We start from the raw sequence: 22,772 nt of genomic DNA, 5'->3' as shown, positions 1-22,772 counted from the left end.
CAACAAATCGTGTTGCAGCGTGCCAGACTGTTGTGAAGTCTGGAGTGCTACACTGCAACCTGTCAGCAGGCTGTTGTTACAAACGAGCTGCACAGCAGCCCAGATGCCTAAAACATGCCTGGAAAGATACTCGGATTCTAAATTAAAAGTTCTTATTAAGCCCTACTTTTTCCTAGTTTTAACCAGACGTTCCCCCTTTTGCCCAAACTGTTGGCCTGGGAGATTTTAAAATCCGTACAAAAACATACTTAAAGGATTTCAAGTGTGTTGGAATAGACCGAGCTGAAACTAGAGGGGTGTAAACATCATGTAATTTAAAGCCTAAAATGAGTTTAACCTTTTTTGAAAATTTCTGCTATGGATTAATGCATTAAAATTTATTTTCACCTTTGCAAATGAGTTGGTCTTTGTACTGCAGGGAACAGCCATGTCTTGGGGATGTTCCATTAACAACAGATGGTCAAGCCTGCTGTCGAAAGGCTATTGTAATGGAGCAGTCTTGCTCAGTTTTGAAAGGGGGTCGTGTTAGTAAACATACCATGCAAATGCTTTTTGTACTTGGTGGTTGTGGCACAGCTTGACTCCCTAACAAGTGGGAATAGCACTGTATGCTGACATTTTCCTGTCACTCAAATCAGAGTGCAATTCTGTGATGACACAGTAGGATATTAAGTTCAGTGGGTAGTACCTGTGACTCTGCAGTGTTTTACAGATAAAAATGGTGTTGGTGGGTCGTCACTGTGAATTTTGAATTTTAATTTATGTAAGAGTGAGTTGTGTGACACAGTCTGTATCTGGTATGGGCAGGAGCTTGATGCTTTTACTTATGACATGAAGCACCTTGTTTCTCATAATCACAATTCAGTAGGACTGATTATAGTAAAAATTAGAAGTCAAGCCCTGACAAAAAAGATGGGTCTATAAGTTTGGTAGCATGGAACACAAGTGTTGTATAGTAGAATTTAATCTGTTAAGTTGAGACTATTTAGCATTAAATAATAAAATACCATTTTTTTGGTGCTCATTGTAAGTGTTCTGAGGGGGTTACTAGCTGGCCTCTGGACTGCAAGAAATCATGATTTTCTGGAATTTGGCATTCAAGTGTAATAATCCAGCATCTAGCCCAAAACTATTCACAGAAACTTTCCCCTGATAAGTTGCTGCTGAAGTACATGTAGCCATATGATAATTATGTGACATAAACACCTTGGGCACAGCTATATGTGAAACTTCCAGGAGTCATGGCAATCTTTTGAATATTAGTTCCAAATTTCCTCTGAATAGAGCTGCATAGCAGTGCAAGCAGGTATGTTGAAAGTTTCTTAATGGTCTCTTCACACACTGAGGCTGAGGCACATTTTTATATCAGTGTGCCATAGGCAGTTGCTAGCAAACCTTTTTTTTTGTTATGTTAAATTTTTTTGAACCCAAACATCACTCAGTGCTGTATTGGTGTTGCCAGAGACTTGATCTGGCACCAGATTTGGTACATCATCATTTGGTATATATCATTGTGTAGCTCCTGGTCAGGTGCTGAACTACTGAAGATGAAATGCCATTAGCTTAAAAAAAGGCCAGTATGCATATTTTGGCCTTTGTTCTGGGATCAGCCTTTTCTCTATCATTCCTTAGGCTGTATTTCTCCCTCTCTATATGAGTATTAACTAGTCTTCTGTGTTTCAGGAGGAAGCCTTACTGACTTAAACAAAGTGACAGCAGATACTCTATGTGAATTCTGGATTGAAGCATTCTCACCTGCTAATCTAGTGTAGTACACACATTTCAGAAAGGAAGTCTTCCCTTGCCTACATCTCTGCAAGACTGTTCTCTCACCAGTGAGTTCGCCTGGCAGAGCTAGATTCACAAAGACAGAGCAGAAGGAGGATTGGTACGGAACTCATCCGTCTGCGGCCAAATACAATCGGCTCTGCTAGTGTTTATTATGTGCATTGCACCATGCAGGCACAGTATTTCTTAGGGTGTGGTTTCTCCAGAACTTTAATCCAGAGTAATTGAAGGTTGCTGGTGAGCTAGTAATGGACCTGCTTCATTTCCCCTGGTCTGCCTATACTTTTCTCTCCCTGTCTGCTTCATCCTTTGTGCAGGCACTGGAGTTCACCAACCCAGGATGAGTAATTGAAAACAAATTCTCTTCTTTTTGCTTGGTGGTTTTGTTTTGGTTTTCTCTTCACCCCAGCATCCTGTGTTCAGAGTCTTCTCATAGATTTGTGAGCACTGGTGCCAGCACAAGGATGATGACAGAAGGGATCAGAGAGGGATCCAAACTACCACTTTGTTTGAGTAACCTTGAAGCAGGCACCCTCAGTGTTTATATAGGTCTTCTAGGCTGGGCAGCACACCAAATCCTGAAATAAGTCCAGAGGCCGTGGCTGACCAAACATCATCATGTTTCTCTTTTGCTGGTTATTCTTGATGACTCCTGTGAGAGGAGCTAGAGTCAGGGTTTAATATGTTTAGTAAAACACATTTTATATATTAGATACATTTTCCTTGATTATCTGAGGCTGCTAGGGACTGTGCCTGCTTTCTTCAGGTCTGGCGTGGCAGAAATTCACTCTCTAATATAATTTAATATTTATGCCAGATAAAGATTTGAATTCTGAATGCTCGAAACTTTTTTAGTGTAGTTGATGAGCATGCACATCTGCAGTTATTAAAAGTATAGATAAAAAATACCTTGGTAAGACTCTGCTTCTAGTATTTATAAGATGATCACCACAGAAAAACCCAAAAGTTAAAACATTTCATTCTGTAGCTGCATGTCTTGCTTGTGCTGATTGCACAAAAGTAATATAGATAATTCAGGAGAAATAAAAATAACTGAAACTACTGCATGGAGTACCTGAAGTACCCTGTTCCCTTTCTTTCAAATACATGGTAGCAAAGCTAGTCCTGTCTTTTTTTAGCACTTTTGATGGGGAGAAAAAGTATTTTTGTTTGCTCCAAGGACAGAGAGAGAGAGAGACAGAGTAGAATGGGAATCTGTTGATACAGCTTTCCTGTACAACAGGCTAACACTGTAGCAAAAAAGATCTTCATTTGTGGGCAAAAAATCTTGATCACAGGTGATAAAAATTCATGTCAGTTTGAATGCCATAAGTATTGACATACGAGCTGACCTTTTTCCTCTTCTGTTATTTTTCTGGAGGAGTGTTGCTTAGCAGAGCTCTGTCAAATGCAACGGGATTGGTTTGTGTTATGCTGACTTTGTTAGAGAACAATTGGAGTTGGATAGAAAAAGGAGAGCAAAGAGCCTTTATAAGACTGTTCTGGCTTGGGCTAGATAGCAAGGTTATTCTCTGCGAAAGAACAAAGTTGGAGCCTTTTTACCGCACAGTTCAGAGATCATTCTGGGGATCTGGTTTCCTTTGTAGCAAATAGCAGACAGGGTTGTGTGGAACACAGAGGTGGCCAAAACCTGTTAGCACTCTTCTTGCTTGACTCTGAAAAAACCTGCAGTTTTACTAGCCTGTTTCCTAATGAGGGGTTGTTCCTGGGAGCAAGCAAGCAAGGAAACTATGCAGCTAATATTCCTTAGCAGAGTACTTGTTAGATTAGTTAAGGCTGAAATTAAGCCATGTGGAAGGTCTCAGAGCAGTATTTTTGGTGATACAGGTGACAAGAGCAAGGTTAGGGACCAGGAAGACTTGGATCCCAGCACCTTTGCTCTTCTTGTGATGACTGTTTCCTCTTATCTACTTTCACCATTGTTCCAGTAATGGCATGACCAGAGTTTATACTCTTAATAGTAGAAGTCAGAGTGTTTTTTCTCATGTTCATAATTTTTTTTTAGTCTTCAGGATGTGTTCCTAGCGCCAGCAAGCTGGGTTTCAGTCCAATGTTTTCAGAGATATGTCTGGTTTTACAGTTGAAATTTTGTTACTTAAAAGGAAACAAAGTTATCATTAAAAAAGGGAAACAAATTATCATGAATGTTCTTTGAGAGCTGTATTCATGAGGAATATATTGATATTCTGGGGATCTATTTGTGGCATTTTTTTCTCTCCTGTTATTTTAATTATGTTTCTGCAACAAGAGTTTGGTTATGGCTGCCAATAAAACCAGTTAGGACCAAACTTGAATGGTTTAAAAACCCCCAGAACTCTCCTCACCCAAACAATAAAGCAGCACTGAGCTTTTCTGAGTGCAGATCCATGGATATTTCCTTATTGTACTAGTACAGGAGCCAAGGTTCACAATCTACTCTTCCTCCAAATTCAGTGTTCTTATTTAATAAACTGAATGGATCCTGCATTTGTATTTCTATTCTGCCAAAAGGAAAAGTGCTTTTTATGTAATTTATTTGTTTTAAGGTATTTAAAATATTTTAATTACTCTTTATGTATTAAAGCAGAGTAGCAGTTCTTACTGCTTCATTTCCCATCTCTTTCAAACCTATATTTAAATATTCATGTTAAAGTAAGCAATAAGAGTTTTTTCTACAGTTTTTGGAGAGACATGGACTCTGTTATTTCTTTTAGCAAACTAATGCAATCACCTGTTCTCATATTTCTACAGATTTTATTTTTCCCAGATTTTTTTTTTATTCTTGTGATTGCCAGCCATGTCTCCTGGAGAGAGTGGCATTCAAGTGGCATTCTTGTGGCCTACTCTTAATAGTCACATCTCTACAGCTATTCTCCCAATTATTTTCAAATATAAAACCACATATAATTGCAAAATGGGGTTGTCTATTGTGGTTGCTTTGGCTTCAGTGGAACTTTCTAAACACCATTAAGAATATTCTAAATGTAAGGTAAAAAATGTATGTTTTGGAGCCTACATCCATAAAAAATCTTGGAAAATTTCTTTTTGCTCACCTTGCTTTCTTGTAAGCTTATTGCTTTTCCCACTTCATTCTATTTATGCACTTGCCTGCTGTTTGAAGTAATTTGGTTGAAATTTAGTCAACCTGCAGGTCTTCAGTTCTGAGCTTAGTCCCTTGAAGCTTTAGGAGCAAACTAATGGAGCTCTGTCCTGAAAATACTTCTGATTTCTGAAGTGTGGCTTAGGACTTGTACAAATTCTGTCATCCTTCTTTTCTGGGTATGTCTGTGCATGATGTTGAATTAGGCATACATTAGCCTGCTTTGCATGGCTTTAGCTACCATGCTCCCCTTAAGGATTGAAGCTTTATTGTTAGGGGTGCAGCTGGAGCTGAAGAGTAGAAAGTGTGAGTAACAGCTGTTTTCTCTGTGGATCAGGCAAAACGGGAAGATTGGCACACACTTTCTGGCAGTGCTCCGAGCTAACTGCCCTGTGCCACACCTGACTCAGCAGGTGTGCGGGCTGCCTTATCGTGCGTGCCAGCTATTTTCATATTCTTCTATGAATAACTTCAGAGATAAGTGGTTATTGAAGTCTGTATGGGCTGCCAAGATTGATCAGAAATTCATTCTTCTTCATAGCTGACACTCACTGATTTCAAAAGTACTTGGGCATCTCTTTATCACTTTAGTGGATTACCATCTTCCATATCAGCACAGTTGGATGGTAGCCATGTGAGAGCCAAGGTCTTGTTGTAGGCTTTACAGACTCCAAGTCTGCTCAAGCTGACAATGGCTGCTAAATACTGACTTTGCCAGTTTATTGCTTTCTTTCGTCAATGTCGTTTCCTTTCATTGTGCTTGAGGCTTTTTCTTGGCTGTTTTTCTGCATATTTCAGGGATATTTTTGTTTCATTTGCTGTTACTTATAGCTGTGCCACAGATATTGGTGCAGTTGTGTAGATATCGAGCTTAAGAGACATCTTATTCTTTATGCCTCTCAATCTCAGAGGCACCACTGTGATGTTCTCTATGCTATAAGCTATGTTGCGTTCTGGTCTGTTACCAAAAACGTGCTGGTCTATGGCATGATGTTCCCAAATGGCAGAGACAGAGAGGAAAATAACACCACAGTTTCTTTTGATGTTAGAGGGCAGGCACTCAAACTTGCAGTTTAATCTTGTACTGAACACCTTTGCTGTCCTCATCTTGTCCCAACATAAACAGCAAGTTCCAAAAGCAAGATGTAGGAGAAGTCATTCCTTTCCAAACAAGTCCTTATAAATGTGATGACAAAGGCACAAGGCTTCATAACTTTTCTCAGCAGAAGATAGAATTGTGCCAGATGCTTCAGTGACTGCAGTAGGATCATGGAGCACCTGTCAGTGTTGCAGTTTTTATAACCAGGTATCTGCTGATTAGTGTAAATGATCCAGTGACCAGGATGTCCTGTGGACGGAAAGTGTTTCTGTCCTAACATTGTCTGAGCGTATGGATTTCTTTTGGGAAAAGCTGCTTTCTTAGGGGGGCTGTGTCTTCCTTCTCCCCTTTGTGGTTGCTGCCAAGCAGAAAGGTAGCTTTTGCAATATGAAATTCTTTACCTGTTTTTCCTAGTTACAGTTAAATTATCCTTCAACAGGATGTGTCAAAAGCTGGAAAAAGTGACTGGGGCTGTATAGCACAGCTTTTTGCAGACTGTGTGCTGGAGATACTATACTTGCTCAGAGATCAAAGCTTAATAGCATGAATTGAGCTCAAATGTCGCAATTATTATTTTAGCAGGATGTTCTATTATTTTTACATTCCACTAGAAAAGAGCCATTCTTTGAAAGCCAAAAAAAAAAAAAAGAAATCATCTGCTAATATGGACTATGGATTTTTGGACATTGGCCGTGATAAAGCAAATCACATTTTGTGTTTGTTTTTGCCAAAGAATGGACTAGATTCTTTCTTTTTTTTTTTTTCTTTTGTGAGGAAAGTAGGGGACACTCAGTGTAATGTTGGAAGTTGAAATGCTTTGTGTATTTCACAACCTTCTAGTGGAAGCTATTTTTTTGTAAAATAGATGACTGCATTTCATCTTGCGTATTATACTTGACACTTAAGCAATCCTCTTGCTTAAGTGCATGCCACAGTCCCTTGCATGTGTATTCCTTAGGTTAAGTCCAGCTAAGGTGCATGCAAATTTGACATCTTCCATTGCACTGGAGTTGTGCTTGTTTTCATCAATGAGTCCTCTATAAGCATGCCAGAAGTAATGAGAACCAGTTGTTGTGGTCATTCTGGTAGGCAGATATTGCTGACCTGGGACAGGTTTTTTAAAATTGCTTAGCATGTTGTGTCCAAAGGGAAGGCTGTAAAGCAGCAGCCATTTTTGAAAATTCACATCTGTGTGAATGTTATAAGGAGGACTGAGGACTTTGAGAACTGTAGTCCAGTCTTTATTGTGGAGCAGTTTGTAAGCTAGTGCTTTCCTGTGTGAGGAATTGTCCCATGTGTTTTTTTTCTGATTGGTAAGAATAGGCCCACCAGTGTCTCAGAAATACATTGTAGGAGTGGCTTTGAAAGGAGAGGCAAGTTAGATACTCTGAACAGTTAAGGGCCAAGAATGTCACTGCTCATGGTATTAATTTTGGGCCAGGTCTTTCAAAATTATCATCTGCTCATCTATTCATAGTGGAGCATTCAGAAGAGCTCAGCACATAATATACTGCCTTATGAAATACCCATTTGCTCAGTTCTCATGCCAAGACTAAATAACTTTAGAAGCCCCTTGCCATTTTGCCTAAACAGTTGGGAAGCCAGATTTCTGCTCCTAACATGACATTATGTTGAGCCTGAGTCGTGTCAGAGCAAGATCCAGGCTTGCTTCTCTGTGTAGTACCTAATGCAGCAAGTAGGACCTAATACGGGGCTTGGGTTCTGTCACTAGTTATTTTCATAGCAGCAGTTGGAGCAGGTTGTGAATAAGTATTTTATTGTTGGCCTGTGATGAAAGGAGTCCTTTTCCATTGTCTGCCTCCAATATTCTGTGAGGTTGGAGCCCCCTTAAATGGCAATGTGAAATTATTTATTTGATGTTCTGTAGCTGAGTGCATGCTGGCTTAAGGGTCCTGTGTCTTCAAGCAGCAGTGGCAGGTTGCTAGAGGTGTTCCATGAGACTTTCATCAGCTTCCTGATATTTTGGCATTATCCTTTAAATGTCGGTTTGACCAAATTTTGCACGCTCCTCAGGGAAGGAAAACTAGTTCAACTGGATGGCCATGTGAAAGCCATTTACTAGTTGCCTTCAGTATTAGTAAGCACTGGAGAACAGGACCAGAATCTATTTACTACCTAACCCAAGGCCAGGTATTCCGTGTGGGAAGTCAACCAGTAGAGGATCTTGCCAAGAACTGCCACTAAAATAGTGTTGTTTGTCACTCTAATCAAATTCTTGTCTGCTGACCCAGAAGCTCTCCAGTCAAATTGCTAGGAACAAGGAGTTAGTGTAAACTCTGTGACATGACCTGGATGATTTTGAAGAGGAAAGCACTTCTCAGTGAAGGACTCTTTAGATGGAATAGAAAACTTTGTGTCCTGTATTCATTTGGCAAAAGGGAGAAAAATGTTCTCTGTGGGGATGTTATGAAAGACCAGCTTTTAGTGTCTGCGTGCCTCCACTGATAACGATCCAGTGTCCCAGGCAGAAGCCCGTAGGTCCAAAGCTCACACCTCCACTGCTGATCCTGCACTGGTTGTGACTCTTACAGACTCTAGCAGTGATTAAGTCAGGAGACGGACGTGTGGGATCTGATGGTTTCATTCTAATCTCTGCTTTTGCTTGCTCTGTGGCCTTAGGTGAGTTGCTTGAACTCTGTGCTGCTAATGCTTTTTATGGCACCTTTTTGTAACCTATTTCAGGCTCTTCGGGTTAAAAGATTACTTTAAAAGATCATCACTGTTATTTGTATAAGATTGTCGTTGTTCAGGTGGCAGTTTCCCCTCTTTCCTAGGGCTCCAGTAGATGTCATAAGTTTTTGACTGCTTGGAAGTTTTAGAGATGGGAATGTCGGATTTGTTCCTTTGGGTTTTGCAAGCTTAATGTGACTTTAGGTTACAGAATGGATATTACTTTTGGTTCTTTATACACTTCCTGTTTCTGCTGGGGATTTTACGTCCTGTTAGAGCTCTGTCAGCAGGACAAAAATTGCTTGCACTTGCCCACAGCTGCTCTTTATCTAACCTAATCTTAACATAACTGGGATCAGTACTGGTTTTCCCTTCTAGTTACATCTATTGTGCTGGAAGAAGGGAAATCTTGGTGTTTGGCAGAGAAGTGGCCAAGGCACTAGACCTTGACTTGGGAGGTGGGGATTTAATTCTGGGCTCTAGACTTAATTGCACCTCTGTGACACTAATGCCCATCGAGGCCACTAGTCCTCTGGTGGTTTGTCTTGTGTAGATAGGAATGTCAGTTCATGAGTCAGGCCCTTCTGTTCTACCTTCATATGCAGAGTCCTTAGAGGGATCTGCTCACCACTAATGGCATATGGATCACTGAGGGACTCTACATCTGGGATTTGCAGAATTCACATGGCTCATGATATTGTTTCCTTCACAAAATGCAGCTTTGACACTACCTAAAAGAAATTGAATGTCAAGATATTTATCAGTGATCATAAAGAGGACTATATTTTGGCAGAAATCCAGTGTTTATATTTTAGTTCCTTCTTTTCCTCCAAAAGGAGTCTCATTTTGATACTTGTGTAGACAAGAACCATGGGAGTTAAGCAGATATACAATTTTTTTTGTCTGGGGCAGGAAGCAGAAGTGCTAGATCGTGTCTGCTTGTAAGGAAGGAAAGTGCTGGGTCTTGTAGCTCATAAGGGCATCATATGTAGCGCTGTTAGGTTGGTACTCTCCATGGCCACTTCATCTGTGGAGAGTTGCCAGTGGTGGTAGTTTCTGTGATAAGGAAAATCTGACTGAGAGGACAGGGGCTGCTACCTTATTTCATGGAGGCCTCAGAGCCTTCTGTCAACTGGTGAAAGCTTTTTAGGCCTGCTGTCAAGGACTTTGTTTAAATTGCCTATAGTGCCTTGCCAGAGCCCTGAAATGTTCCAGTCTCATAAGCTTTGGTAAGTTCACTTTGTTCCCTCTTGAAATAGTGATTTTAATTTTTTTTCTCTAGGGGAAAGGTTTTTTTTTTGCCTCCCCAAAGAAAGCAAACAGCTGCATTGTTTGCAGAAAGCTGCTTTTGAAGGCTATTTTATGTTTACTTAGTACAGACACCAGGCATGGGGGTAGGGAACTGATTTTCTGCCACTCGAGCTTTTGATTCTCTAAATCTACAGCTGTAAAAATACATTTATTTAAGAGGGATTGGGTCCTGAGACTGTTGGTATAGCAGCTAATGGACTTTTCAACAGCCATTCTACATTGAAATAGCTGCTCGCACCCTTCAAGAAAGAAAGGGCTGGCCTGAAGGATGTGTTTCATTGTCATTGTTTTCAGAGGTTGCCCTGTAGCCTAATTTTCTCTTGAGTAATTTTCTGAATTGCAGAAAATGAGATGAAATTGCAGCCGTGTAGGTTAGGAGGCTGTTCAATATTGCTGCAGCAGGGTGAAATGTCATGTGCAGGGAGTCTTCTGCAAAGGCAGACCATGGGACAAGTGTGTGGAATCTGTGCTTTAATTGTGCAGGTGGGTACTTTTCTGTAGTCACAGAAAAACTAATGCTATGGGGATGAGTTTGTGCAGCTTTTCTTAGACAAGAAGCAGTAATTCTGCTTTAGGGAGTTCTGGGTGAGTGTGAGGAGTGATCCCTGATACCTGCTGTTGGCTCAAACTTTTACACAGGTGAGACATAACAGCTGTTGTTGGAAACCAGCAGAGTTTTGGCACTACAGTACTAAATGACAAGTTGTATTTCCCAGCTATGTTGAACTTACCAGACTGGTCTGAGGTGGAGATAAAGTGGCACTTGAGCTCTAACCAAGCTGGAAGTGCTGGGTTGATCAGTTCTTTGCATCTCTGGCTTACAGTTCTTGCCTGTTGTGACCTGGAAGAACATCTGAAAGGATGCTAAGCTGTTTTCCTCTGATATTAGTTTGCTGAGTGCTTTCTGATGAATTAGTAATTCAAGTGAGCCTAGTTAACTCATGTCAGCAGTGAATCAAGTATGTCAGCCTCTGTGGATGAAAATCAGAAGTGACTACTAACAAACCTGTTCCCTGGTCTGTAACAGATACTGACTGGGGCATACAGTGTCAGAGCAGCTGTCACCTAGCATGTCTGGAAGAACTGGATACACTTCAGTCTCAGGTGTTGTGCTCTTGATGATTAGTCCACTGTTAGGCTGCATGCCCTAATTTAACACAGGGACTTAGCTGGTTTGCCTACATCTGGGCAGTCCTTAAAAGTTTTTTGTCATTTGAAACTTTCTTCCAGGCAGATCATTTGCTTTGTTCCCAGTAAAGTTTAGCTTAACTCCAAAGACCTGAAGTTCAAGTGGCATAGCTGAGTCTTCCTGGCTGTGCACTCTTCTGCTGGTCAGCTGAGATGAGTTAAATGATAAAATATGTGCCCTTAGCTCACTACAGTCTGCTAACATGATGTGACTGTTACAAACTCTGTAAAGCAGTATTTCCATGTTCTGGATCCGGTGGGCTGACTGCAGTTGCAAGGGATCAGTATCTGAGTTTTAACTGCATGAAACCAGCTACCCTTTGATTTTATAATTCCACAGATTGGTTGAACTTTTGTTTTGCCTCTGCAGGGTATTAAGGTGCAGGAGTAGGGGGTAATTCCATTAATGAGAATATCAAAAGTCCATTTGGCCCTCCACGGGATACTTTTTGTGCTCTTCTCATGGCACTTTATTCTTACGGGTTTCGGTGTTTAGCTTTAATTTCTGGAAAGCATTGGAAATAATTTTTTTGCTGATATTTAACAGTATTGGGAGCCCGAGCATGATGTATGGAGGGGATACTCAAAAACACCCTTCTGAAGATAAAAAAATACCTATTGCAAAACTACCAGTGACTGTAGAAGGCTGTACAGTCCTGCAGTGGCTGCAGGATTAAACCCAGGCAGCAAAGATGGTTTTGTGGCTTGGTGCAGAGCACAAAAAGTCAAACAGAGGTCCATGACTGGCAGACCAGTACCAGTATCCTTGTGGAAAAATGCTAGAAAAGAGCAATTCTCTAAGTGTTCTTAGAAAGATTTTTGTACGACTTTAGTGGTCAGTAAGTACCTGTGTACTATGTCAGAAATAATCCAGGTTTCTCTTTAGAGTGAATGAAAATGTTTCCAAATCCCCCAAATACTATGCAGAAACTTAAGAGTGGTGGTAGTACTACCACAAGGAGAGTACTAAATATTTCCTAGTTTTATTTTTGTTGCTAAGTTGGTTGTAACTTTAGATATGTAATATTGACATCGAGAGGAGGTGCTTCAAAGATCCGCCCCCATATCCAAGGCTGTAATCAGAGGTGTGGTTTGGGTCCATGAGCATGGGTTCACTCATCAGCCAGGATTTGTACTCTGACATTCCCCACAAAGGGCAGGCTTTTTCCCTACTGTGGATATGCCGATAGCCTGTCAAGTGTCTTTCTCTAAGTATGTGTGGGAATTCATGGTCTACCAGCCAGATGTGCATGCATCTGCAATGTGTTAGTGTTGGGGTGTTCCAGCCAGCAGGACACAATGGGTGGGAAAGGATGGCTGCCCTGTCTGATGAGTCGGGCAGCCCTCTGTCAAGGAGCAGCTGCGGAAGTCCTGTCAGTGAGTCAGAGCAGCACCTGGCAGAAGTTAACAAGCCCATGCTGACTGTACTGCTGGCATGCTGGTATGAGGTTCAGTTTTTAAGGTTTTGTCGGCATCTATTACTGCTCTTTGGTTCTCTGTGGTGGCACTAAGAAGCACTGTTGTCCTGTTGTGATACTACAGTGTAATCATCTACAGAACTCATTGTAGTAGGTGTATTTTTGTTAGTCATGTTAGAGAATTTTTCTTGTAGCACAGACCTACATTATTAAGAGACAAGTTTTTAATCAAGTTTTTATTACGAGTCATTGTAGTAATGGAATTTACTTTTGGATGAGGCTTAAAGGTGACAATTGTTCATCATCTCAAAGCTCACATCCAGAATTTTTCATCTAGTCTTACTCCAGTGTAGGACTGGTTAGAGCATTTCCTGACGAAATGTTTCCTAGAACATTTATGTATTTTTTGGTAATCTTTTCTATGCAATTTGCAATCAGACATGCAACTCTGAATCTTAGGGCTAGTACTGTTGTGGGACACCAGAATCGAAAGTGCATGCATTCGCAATTTAACAGGTGTTGGAAAGAGTGGCTCTCTTGGTGTGTGTCTGAATCGGCTGCCGGTTGTCCTCTTAATGCTGATCCTGTCAACAGATTGTATTCAGGTACATAAATCAGAATTAATTTAATATAGGTTAACTAGGTTCCTGTGCAGACACTTTCTCAGGATTCAATTGCTCTTAATTTGAAGTGGCCTTAAAACTCGGAAGTAAATTAAGATATGCTGAATTAATTCTGGAGAAAAGGTATAGTGACATTTAAGTAATATAGTGAAAGCTCACCTTAGAGCTTAAAGATTGAGCCTTGCTGGAATGGTATGTGTACCAAGCCTATGCTATGCTCTTACTAATTGCCACCAAAGAGTTTATTTTTTTTTTGAATAGTTATAATTAATATTTTTTAATCCTCTGTGCTCATACTGTAGCAAGAAGCACACTTAACACATCTAATCCACAACAGTTTTGGGGGCCAGGTGGTTGCAAGGCCTGAACACTGACTAAACAACTGTTTTCCATTTACTTCATGTAAATGTTAACAACTCTAGCATCCTCCTTAGTCACTTACCTTCAAGGGAAAGGGCATTTCTCCCTTTCCTGTTAAATGCACTTTCTCCTACAAATGGTGTTGACTGGACTTCAAAACAAAGGCTTTCCTAATTTGGCAGCCAGCTTTTCACCATTATGAAAGTAAATATGGAAAGAGGCTTTAAGGAGAAGGGTTGAATTGTATGGTTTAGTCTTACTCAGAATAACCTTTAGATCATTTTTCAAAGCCTGTTGCTTATTCTCATTCTGGGCTGTCCTTGCTCTTGGAATTTCTGGGGCAGAAAATAAGACACTTGTATTGCAAACCTCTTTTTTGTCTAAATCTGAGTTTACTGAGACACATGAGACTTGGCTGGAGTGCATGGGGTAAGAAAGAAGGTAGTGGGGTGCTCTGTGGAAGAGCTTTCAAGGTCACAGAGTGCAGCCTCTTGTCTTTCCCTATCTTGCTGCCTTTTCTGTTTTGAATGACAGAACTTTTCCCTTTCAATTTTTTTCCTGTTTTTCTCTTCTTTTACTAGTTAATGCCTGGCCACAACATCTGTACTGTGTACTACTGCTGCTGCTACACAAAGAAAGGGAGCTTCTAAGCTTTGCTGAAGGAAAATGGCTTTCTGGACGCAGCTGGGATTGCTGCTATGGAAGAACTTTACCTACAGAAGAAGACAGACTGTAAGTAATAATCCAAGGGTGTTTTGAGATCTTAAGTTATGGTCTTGTAGCTTACACGGCTATACAGCTTTTCAAGAAAAACAGGGAAGCATCCTGTATCTAACTTTATGTCCCTCCTCTAGTGATCCCTGGCTGAGCAGCTGGTCTGGCTTGGAAAGACCCCATTCGAACTGGAGAGGGTGGTGGGTGGACAGAAACCAGAGGGCTTGAAGGTGCTCAAGACTTCTGTCCTGAATTCCAGTGTGAGAGAGTGTTGGAGCAGTTGAAACACTGGTGTTCAGATCAGGCAGAGAGGGTGCATGACTGCTGTATGCAGCAACAAAGGTGTGAAATGGAAACTGGGCTGAGACCTGGTTCGCTCTGTGGGTGAGGCATTGCCAGGCTGCAGGGATGTGCCTATGAGTTTAAAACCTTTTGAAGTCTGCAAGCAGCAACAAAGGCAACAAAATTCTGCCACTTCCTAATGGCACAAGTGACAGAGGCAATAGCGGACATCTCCAGTCACTTTAATCATTGAGAGAATCCCAAACTTGTTATGTAACTTTACAAGAGAAGATATAGATTAAGTGACTGGCATGAAGCATATTCTTGTAAAAGCATGAGGATAAACCCACAGCTGGTGTTCTTCTGCCAAGGTCTGTTCTGAGTGGCTAAAATTCTGTCCTCACCATCTGTTAACAGTGTGGAAATTTACCTGTTAAGAATAGACAATATGTAAGAAGAGTTTCCCCTTATGATAAAAAGGGCACAGGAGTGTGTATCCAGTATGGTGTTCTTAAAATTCTTTTTCCTTTAGATTGAGACCTCATAGGATGCCATACCACTTGCAAACAGCTAAAAGTCTGAGAAAACATGGTATTGAACTTCTAGGGGTTTAGGGCATACCTGTATTGGACAAGAGCATGATTTGTGCCAAGGGTTGTTCAGAGGATCTGGCCTGTTAGATCTGACCTTGAGGAGGTATCAGCGGGGAATGTGAAAGGAACATGAGTTACTGAAGTGGTGAGTGGAAAGTGGTCTCTGATAAGCTTTTTGAACCCTGCAAATGTCAGGATGCTTGCCAGCTGGTTGGGTTGGGTTGTTTTAGAAACTGTGTCACAAGGGACGAAAGGCTATCATATTCACCACTAGTAATGGTCACAGTCCCTGAACTCTTCACTCAAGTATCTGAGCCTTGTTCCAGGATTTGGGTCCAGTGAATTCAGAGATGCAACTAGTCATTCTTAAATAAAACAGACAAAAGGGGCTCATGGCGTCTTTGTCTTTTCTCATATATAAACAGAACTGTCAATGATTAAAAAATTTTTGCTTTGCATGTTTTTGCCTTTCATGGATCTTGATCTCCCAGGACAGGACTGCCCACCAGAGTCTACACATGGACTGTGTCAGCTGTAAGGAATGAGGCTGTATGCTCTCTGGATGGGGGTCACATCCTGGCCTTGTGAATAGCCTCATAGTTTAGAAAAATGTTACCAATGAAGCTGGGGAAGTAGTGTCAAAACTGGCTGTGATTCCGTAAGGTTGACTCTTCTGAGCTTTTGCCCATGTAACCTAGTCCCTAAGAGCTAAAAACACTCTTCCTATCTTGCTACTAGAGGTCTAACTTTTCCCTATTACCAGACTGCCTTTACAAAAGAGGGGAATTCTAGAATGTTGTGGGATTTTCTGGAGTGATGTTTAAACTAGGTAAACCAGGAGGTTATTTCAGAAGAGCTGAATTTTACACTGAGAATGATGGCTTGGTATTTTTTTGTCAGGATCTTCTGAAAATAATAGAATCGTAGTCAATAAGTTTGGAAAACACTTCCAAGATCATCAAATCCAGCCTTTGGCTGAACACCACCATACCAACTGAACTCTGGCACTAAGTGCCATGTCCAGTCATTTTTTGAGCATTTCCAGGGATATCAACTTCACCACCTCTCTGGGAAACCTGTCCCAATGCTTGACAGTTCCTTGCAGTGAAAAAAGTGTTTCTGATGTCTGATCTGACCCCTGACACAGCTAGGGGCTATGTCCTCACTAGTCCCCTGAGAGAAGAGAACAACCTCCATCTTGCTATAACCTCATTTCAGGTAGTTTTTTAAAGAGTGTTCCTCCAGGCTGAACAACCCCAGTATTGCATCAGGTGTGAAAAGGTCTGAGTTTAGCATGCATGTCATGTCAGGGTGGCTGCAGGGTTACTGGGCAGCAGAGGTGCATCCTTTGGTGGTGCTGGAGGAGCACAGTAGACTAAACATTCTGGATCCGCTCAGCCATTTCCTGGTACTTTCTGGCAGCTGCTGTAGTGGTCTCCCATCAAGTACCCCAGAGGGCATGAAACTGCTCATAATCTCTATTCTACACTGATTATTAGTCAATTCATGAAGGCTTGAGACATGGCTTGCTTTTGCTTCTCAGTTATGCAGCTGTTTTCTCATTAATGGTTCTTATTCAGGATTTACCTGAGAATGTCAGGAGGAGAAGTCCACTTAACAGGAAAAGGCAGAGAAGCCTGTCACCATGCTGTTAATGTGGCAGCACAGTTCTTCATCTCTTTTCTTTCCTGTTAGGAGACTTGTCCTTAAGTTGGGTTGTGTTGATGAAGGGTCTCTCCTATTTGTACTTACTGAAGGTGTAGCCTAGAAATAGTTTGATCTTTACCCTTCTCATGAAAAATGTGGGCTAGCCTTGGCTTCCCACTGAACCCCCTCGTTGGCTTCTGTGAGTTTGGGCTGCATTGCGAAAGCTGGGTTCAAAGCTCACCCTGATGTGTGCAGTTCAAGTGTTACTTTGTACTGGATAGCTTCCAGCAGCACTGGAGTGGGGGGAAGGAGCTCACACGGGGAGAGAGGAAAGAAAAATCATGTTCAGGGGTCACTGTGTAAAAACATTTCTCTCCCTGCTTTCTTGCAAATGGAGAGACACCTCAAACTTGCATGGAGACACTGGTCAGCTTCTGGTATCTCCCTGCATTGGAACTGGGCCATAAAAGTGGGAAGGGGAGTTTACAGTGGGATGGGGTGATAGTCTGCTTAGTTCTTGCTCAACAGACTTCCTGTTGACACAATGCAGAGCTCAGTGTTTAATGGCATCCTGAATCGGGCAACTGGTATAAATTTGGCATGCTTTAGGGATTAACCTTGGTAAAATAGGACAAATTTGTTCTTAATTGAATTCAGCTGCTGTGTGCAAATGGGATGTTCCTTCTTCAACTCCAAGTGGGTAGGTGAGGGGTTGGGTGCTTGAAGATTCATTTCATTATTTACCAGGCTGGTCATTGCAGCAGAAAAGTGGCAGAGAAGATTGGATTTTTTGATATCTACTTAGAATGAAACTCAGTGAGGTATGTTCCCTTTTAGTACCTTTGTGTTCTTGTATGGAAAGGCCGCAGTGGATGAAAAGTGCCATCAGAGCAGGGTCAGGAAGCAGTAAGGGAAGGAACCTGCTGACCTTTAGAAGCAAAGGAAGATAACTCATTTTTTGTTAAGCAGCACAAGAGACTTGCTGAGAAGGCTCTATTAACGTGCTGCTGACACTGATCTTGTCCCTGTACAAGCCTCTGGTGCAGCCCTTGACAGCTGTCCCTCACCGTGAATATTTTGGTGCCTGCCATGATGCCTGCCTTCAGCTGTAAAGGTGCAACTTGGTCAGTCTGAGCTGCATCCCTCCTTTTTCTATCCTCCCTGAGTCTGTTGATGTGCCAAGTTAGGTATGTTGTGCATGCAGCCTACATGTGGTTACCTTTGTGACTGTGTAACCAGGTGTGCAGAAGAGGAGCTGTGTGTGCAGGTGGCTTGTTCCCCCTTCAGTAACAGGGCTGTTTGGGCACTGCTGTCCACCTCAGTGTGGTGGGGCTGATATTTCTCTGAAGAAGGTACGGATTGAGCTCAAGGGCAGCGTTTTCTCGTTGGTTCTGTAGCAGTTGCAGGCTGTGACAGGCTGTCTGTCCACACTGGTCACCCCAGGAAGCCTCAACAAGCCCAGTTTCTCTTCCCCAAGCAGTGTAGCAGCAGTTGCTTGGAGTGCATGCTGCTTGCATACAGCCAGGGTGGCAGAGGGCTGTGACATGTGCTAAAGCATGACCATTGATGCTACAAGATGGAATGGACTTGTCCTGGTTTCATAGAATGGACTTGTCCTTGTTTTGTAGCTGCTTTTCTGTCAAGTGGATGAAAAGTCCTGCCATGCCATCCTGGCAGCCACTTACAATAGTATCCTGAAAAGAGGAGTAGACGAGTTGTCAGTGTCCTAGGTCTAAACAACTTTGATCTCTGGGGGCCAGAGCACTGTTTAATGCAGATGGAAGCAGGCTGCCAATATTAATGGCTGAGTATGTACTGCCACTAGATCTTTTATTGTAATAAGAGACCAGAAATACTGAGGTGTCTTCCTGGCACCTCTGTTAGTGTGGTTTTGGTGAAGTTTCTTACCCAGCAGTTGTACAGTGTGTACATGACAATAACAAATAACAGAATATTCAGAGATGGAAGGCCCCCACAAGGATCATCAAGCCCAGCTCCGAAGTGAGTGGTGCATGTGGGGATTATGTTGGCTACCTTGGTGTTATTCGCACCATGCTCTAACCAGCTGAGCTAATCTAGGAGCCAATGGGTAACAATAACCCAAAATTATCGTGCAGAGCCTGGCACTGTTACCAGGAGTGCCTGGGAGACTGATGCTTAATTTTTATGCCTTTTAGATAGGGGTGCTATTTGATATCAGCTATGAAGGGTATCTGTGAAAAGCTATCCTACATAATTTCCTCTGCTGGATCAAGTGGCCTTTGTTTTAATGCCCTTTTTTTACAGTGTGAGTTTATTTTGAGGTACAGTACTTACCTAGAAAGAAGCCTCTCACCTCAAAGCTTGCATGGAGTGCCTTGTGCTGAGTGTTAAGAGTCCGATTCTAGCTGTTAATGTTGGAACATGGAAAAACATGTTTGTGGATGAGGATTCTGCCTCCCGCTGGATTGCAGGTCTTACACTCTGGCTTTTAAGGAGAATGATCCAGACCTCTTATTAGAAAAGACTGAGTCTTTCAGGAAAGAAGTGGAAAAGATTTTATTTTTTTTTCATCTGACCAAGAAAACACTCTGTTCTCCTACTAGTAATAGATGAGAAACATCCAAAGCATCAGCATAAAAAGCTTTCAGGTTTCCCTTGTCACAGAGCTTACTGAATATACGTGTTTGGGCAGTCATTCTGCAGTGGGAAAGTAGGGGTGTGACTAGTGAAGCTCAAGTCTGGGAAACTTCAGCTTGTGTCTCTGAAGCTCTAGGCTGGAGAGTTGCTTTGTCCACATGTTTCTGTGGGATGTGACACATCTCAGTGAATTTTTTTGCACTTCAGTTCTTTGTGTAAGGAAGGTTATATATTTAATAGCAGAACTTTTCTTCTTGTCTCATCCCTCTGAATAACTGAGTTATTTATTTATTTAGCAGATACTCACTGCCTTTCTGTAGATGACCTGCACCAGTGGGTGCTGTCTACTTTCAGGAAAAAATGTAAATTAGAACAAAACAAAAACTAGATATGAGCCTAATCTTAGTAGCTCTGCTTTCTAGATACCAATATATTTCTCCAGTACTGAAAGTGTTGGCATAGCATGCATCAGCACAGTTTCCATGCCTGATGTGTTAGGGTAGAAGCTTAATGGTTTACTGTGAGAGTGGGATATAAGTACACAAGTACCTCAAAATATGGGACAAAAAAATTCTGCTCATTGCTAGAAAAAGATTCATTGGGAGGTTTCTTTCAGTCAGGGGACAGAAAGTTATAAAAATAAGCCAAAAATAGCCCTTAAGCACATCCATTTTTGTTGAATAACTGGCATATATCAATTAAAAAAAATTGTAATTCTTTGCAGATTATCCTCTGTAGCTGGAGGAACAAACTTCTTGATCCTGGAATGCGTAGGCAAAGTGAAGCGAGACAGTGCTTACAAAACTGTTCTGGCTTACAAGTGTGTCCTAGAACTTCTGTTCTGACCTTTATTTTGAATATGATGTCTTAATACTTTGCCTTTATTGTTTCCAGTTCCAGCTGCTGATCGAAGTTGCCTGGCCTCTGTTTATCTTCTTCATCCTGATCTCTGTAAGACTTTCATATCCGCCCTATGAGCAGCATGAATGTAAGTATCAAACAGCAGCTGCACCCAGAATGCTTGTTGTTTCATGGTTAGAACGTAATAATGCAGCTGGCAAGGTGCAAAGAGCAGTGGTTCCCCACTCCAGTCAGAAGTCTGCAGAAAGGCTTCTTGGCTCCTTTGCTTCCACCTTGGGAACTGCAGTTAATTGATGATGTTGATCCAGGACTGTACATTGCTGCTCTTTTTCTTGCTGTTTCTCATTTTGCATTTATATTACCTGAGAATTTGCTGTGCAACTCTGACATATCTGTAAAACCTGAACAGAACCCCAGTTTTATTTTTCTTTTTTGATCTGTGTGTGACTTAGCATAAAAGAATGCAGTGTTCCGATCTCTAAGAAAGCAATCTTGTTTCCAGGTAGTCAAGTGCATTAATGTATCACATTAAAGAGCACAAGAGCAATTCCATTCCTTCAAAGGATTACATTGTCAGCTCTGCATTTAGTAGATTCAGCAGTCATACACTGCTGACAAAAAGCAATTTTACTTTTCTCTATGCACCCTAAATGGGCACATTTCTTCTTTTCTTTCAAAGGAAGCTTGTTCTTTATAAATGACTGTTTATAGGCCTCTTTGGTTGCCATTTGATTTAGGAAACATGACTTGTTTATTAGCAGCATGATATTGTTTTACTGTGTTTGGTGACAGCTTCATACTGCAATTAACTGATTGTGGAAGAGCTCTTTGTTTATCTTTCCTTAGCCTGATTACTGCAAGGTAAGGTTTAAGGGTCAGCAAAACATGTTTCTGAAGGGCCCTCTGAAGTGTTTCTCTCTTAAAATAAGGAAAAAACTCCCTTTTACAGCACTTATCCTGTCTTTGCAATGGCTGGGGCATTTTGTGCTGTTTGCTGGGTGTTCAAGCTGGTGTCTTCTAAAGCTGAGGTGTTAGTGTTTGCAGTTTGCCATTACACTTTGGACTCTGCTGATCCCATGTAGTGCCTAACTCACATTTTTCAGCACTTGACAGCGTAATTGAAGCTTCTCTAAGTTAAATCTCATACTTTACGTAGAATTTGAACTGCCTCTTCTGTGAATGGTATGGTGACATTAGGAGAGATACCTGTAATATAGACATGAAGCTAAAGAAAAGCAATAAGCACTCTACTCAGCTTTTATAAATAACTAGCAACCTCAGTAATAATTAATTTTGGGTATGGCAGGGCTGTATATAAAGTCATACCTAGCAAGAGCTGTGCTTTTGTATAACTACTTGGCTTGATCTTGCTAGTCAGTAGCTTTCTTGTAAAATGTTTGCTCTGGCATCATGGTGTCATAAGCATAGTTTTGAATCTTTCACCTGCAGTCTTTTTCCCTTCACGTTTATGTTGACTGTTATTGCTTTGTCCACCTTCTTACATTGTCCTCAGCAGTTATAGAGTGCAGGACATCTGGTAACTTTTAATTCACTTCTTTGACTAATTCCTCTTATTTTTTTGAAGAGCTTCTGTGAATAGGTTTCTAAACGGTGTTGTCTGGATTGGTTTCACTGAATGCTCATTTATGCTGACAGATGTGAATGTCTTATGAAGTGAAGCAGTTTTTGCTGAACTGTAGAGATAGAAAGAAAGCTTTTGGGTTGATGGTGAACTCTTTGGCAACCCTGTGGATGCCTTAAGGGAAGTAGGATTGTTATCTGTAGTGGCAGTGTTATATGCTGTTATGAAATCACTGGTAGGTAATGCCTGGTGATAGCAGTACCAGAGCCGTGTGCAAGTGCTCTGTAGCCTCCACGTAGCCTCAGTATTTGAATGGTAGTCTTTTTCAACAAGTAAAATTTTCATTTGTCTTTCTCTGTTTGAGGAAAAACCAAGGATTAGGCTGTTGTCAGGATTTCTTGTTTCTAGTAGCTTGGCTTAGTGTGAGGAAGTTTTCTCTTAAAACATGGAAGAACAATTAACTTTGAAGTGATAGTTATGTGGCTTTCACCAGACCAGTCAGAGAAGACATACTAGATTGCTATTGGGCCAGAGTACTGTCTTGTGTTGTGTAGAACTTTTCTTTTCCTGTGATCCTTGAAGGTACTCAAAATGCACTTTTTTTGGCAGTGGGAGGGAGAGAAACTGACAAGAAGTAACTAATCTCTTCTGTAAAGCTAAATGTTTGCAGCAATGTAATTGAAAGTTATGTGCTGTTGCACTGTTCTGTGTATCTCATCTGATTTAAAACCAACAGATTACTGCTTTACTCTTGGAGAAACTGATGTTACACGCATCACTGTGTGTAAAAAGTTACCATAAACTCTTGTGTGCCGTTCCTCTTTCTACATTGCTCTGAACATTTTCTTGGAGTTACTTAGAATATAAAATGAAAGGGATGGAGGACAGAGAAGGTG

At 41.3% G+C, this 22,772-nt stretch overlaps 1 protein-coding gene across 4 annotated transcripts in view; it reads left to right on the top strand.

Annotated features, from left to right (window-relative positions):
- ABCA1 (ATP binding cassette subfamily A member 1) overlaps positions 1-22,772 on the top strand; it is a 97,508-nt gene that overhangs the window by 6,339 nt on the left and 68,397 nt on the right. For 3 of the 4 annotated variants that reach the window (XM_086869028.1, XM_086869026.1, XM_086869024.1), the window contains 2 exons: positions 14,160-14,310; positions 20,328-20,421. In XM_086869028.1, the coding sequence (XP_086725154.1) occupies positions 14,245-14,310; positions 20,328-20,421 (160 nt within the window). In that variant the 5' untranslated portion in view covers positions 14,160-14,244. Of the gene's footprint in view, positions 1-13,111; positions 13,201-14,159; positions 14,311-20,327; positions 20,422-22,772 lie in introns of all 4 variants that reach the window. The other variant, XM_086869025.1, reaches the window with a different exon arrangement.

This window comes from Cyanistes caeruleus, chromosome Z (genome assembly GCF_971803275.1).
Source record: "Cyanistes caeruleus chromosome Z, bCyaCae1.hap1.1, whole genome shotgun sequence".
Taxonomy (NCBI): Eukaryota; Metazoa; Chordata; class Aves; order Passeriformes; family Paridae; genus Cyanistes; species Cyanistes caeruleus.
This window is presented reverse-complemented; position numbering and strand designations above follow the sequence as displayed.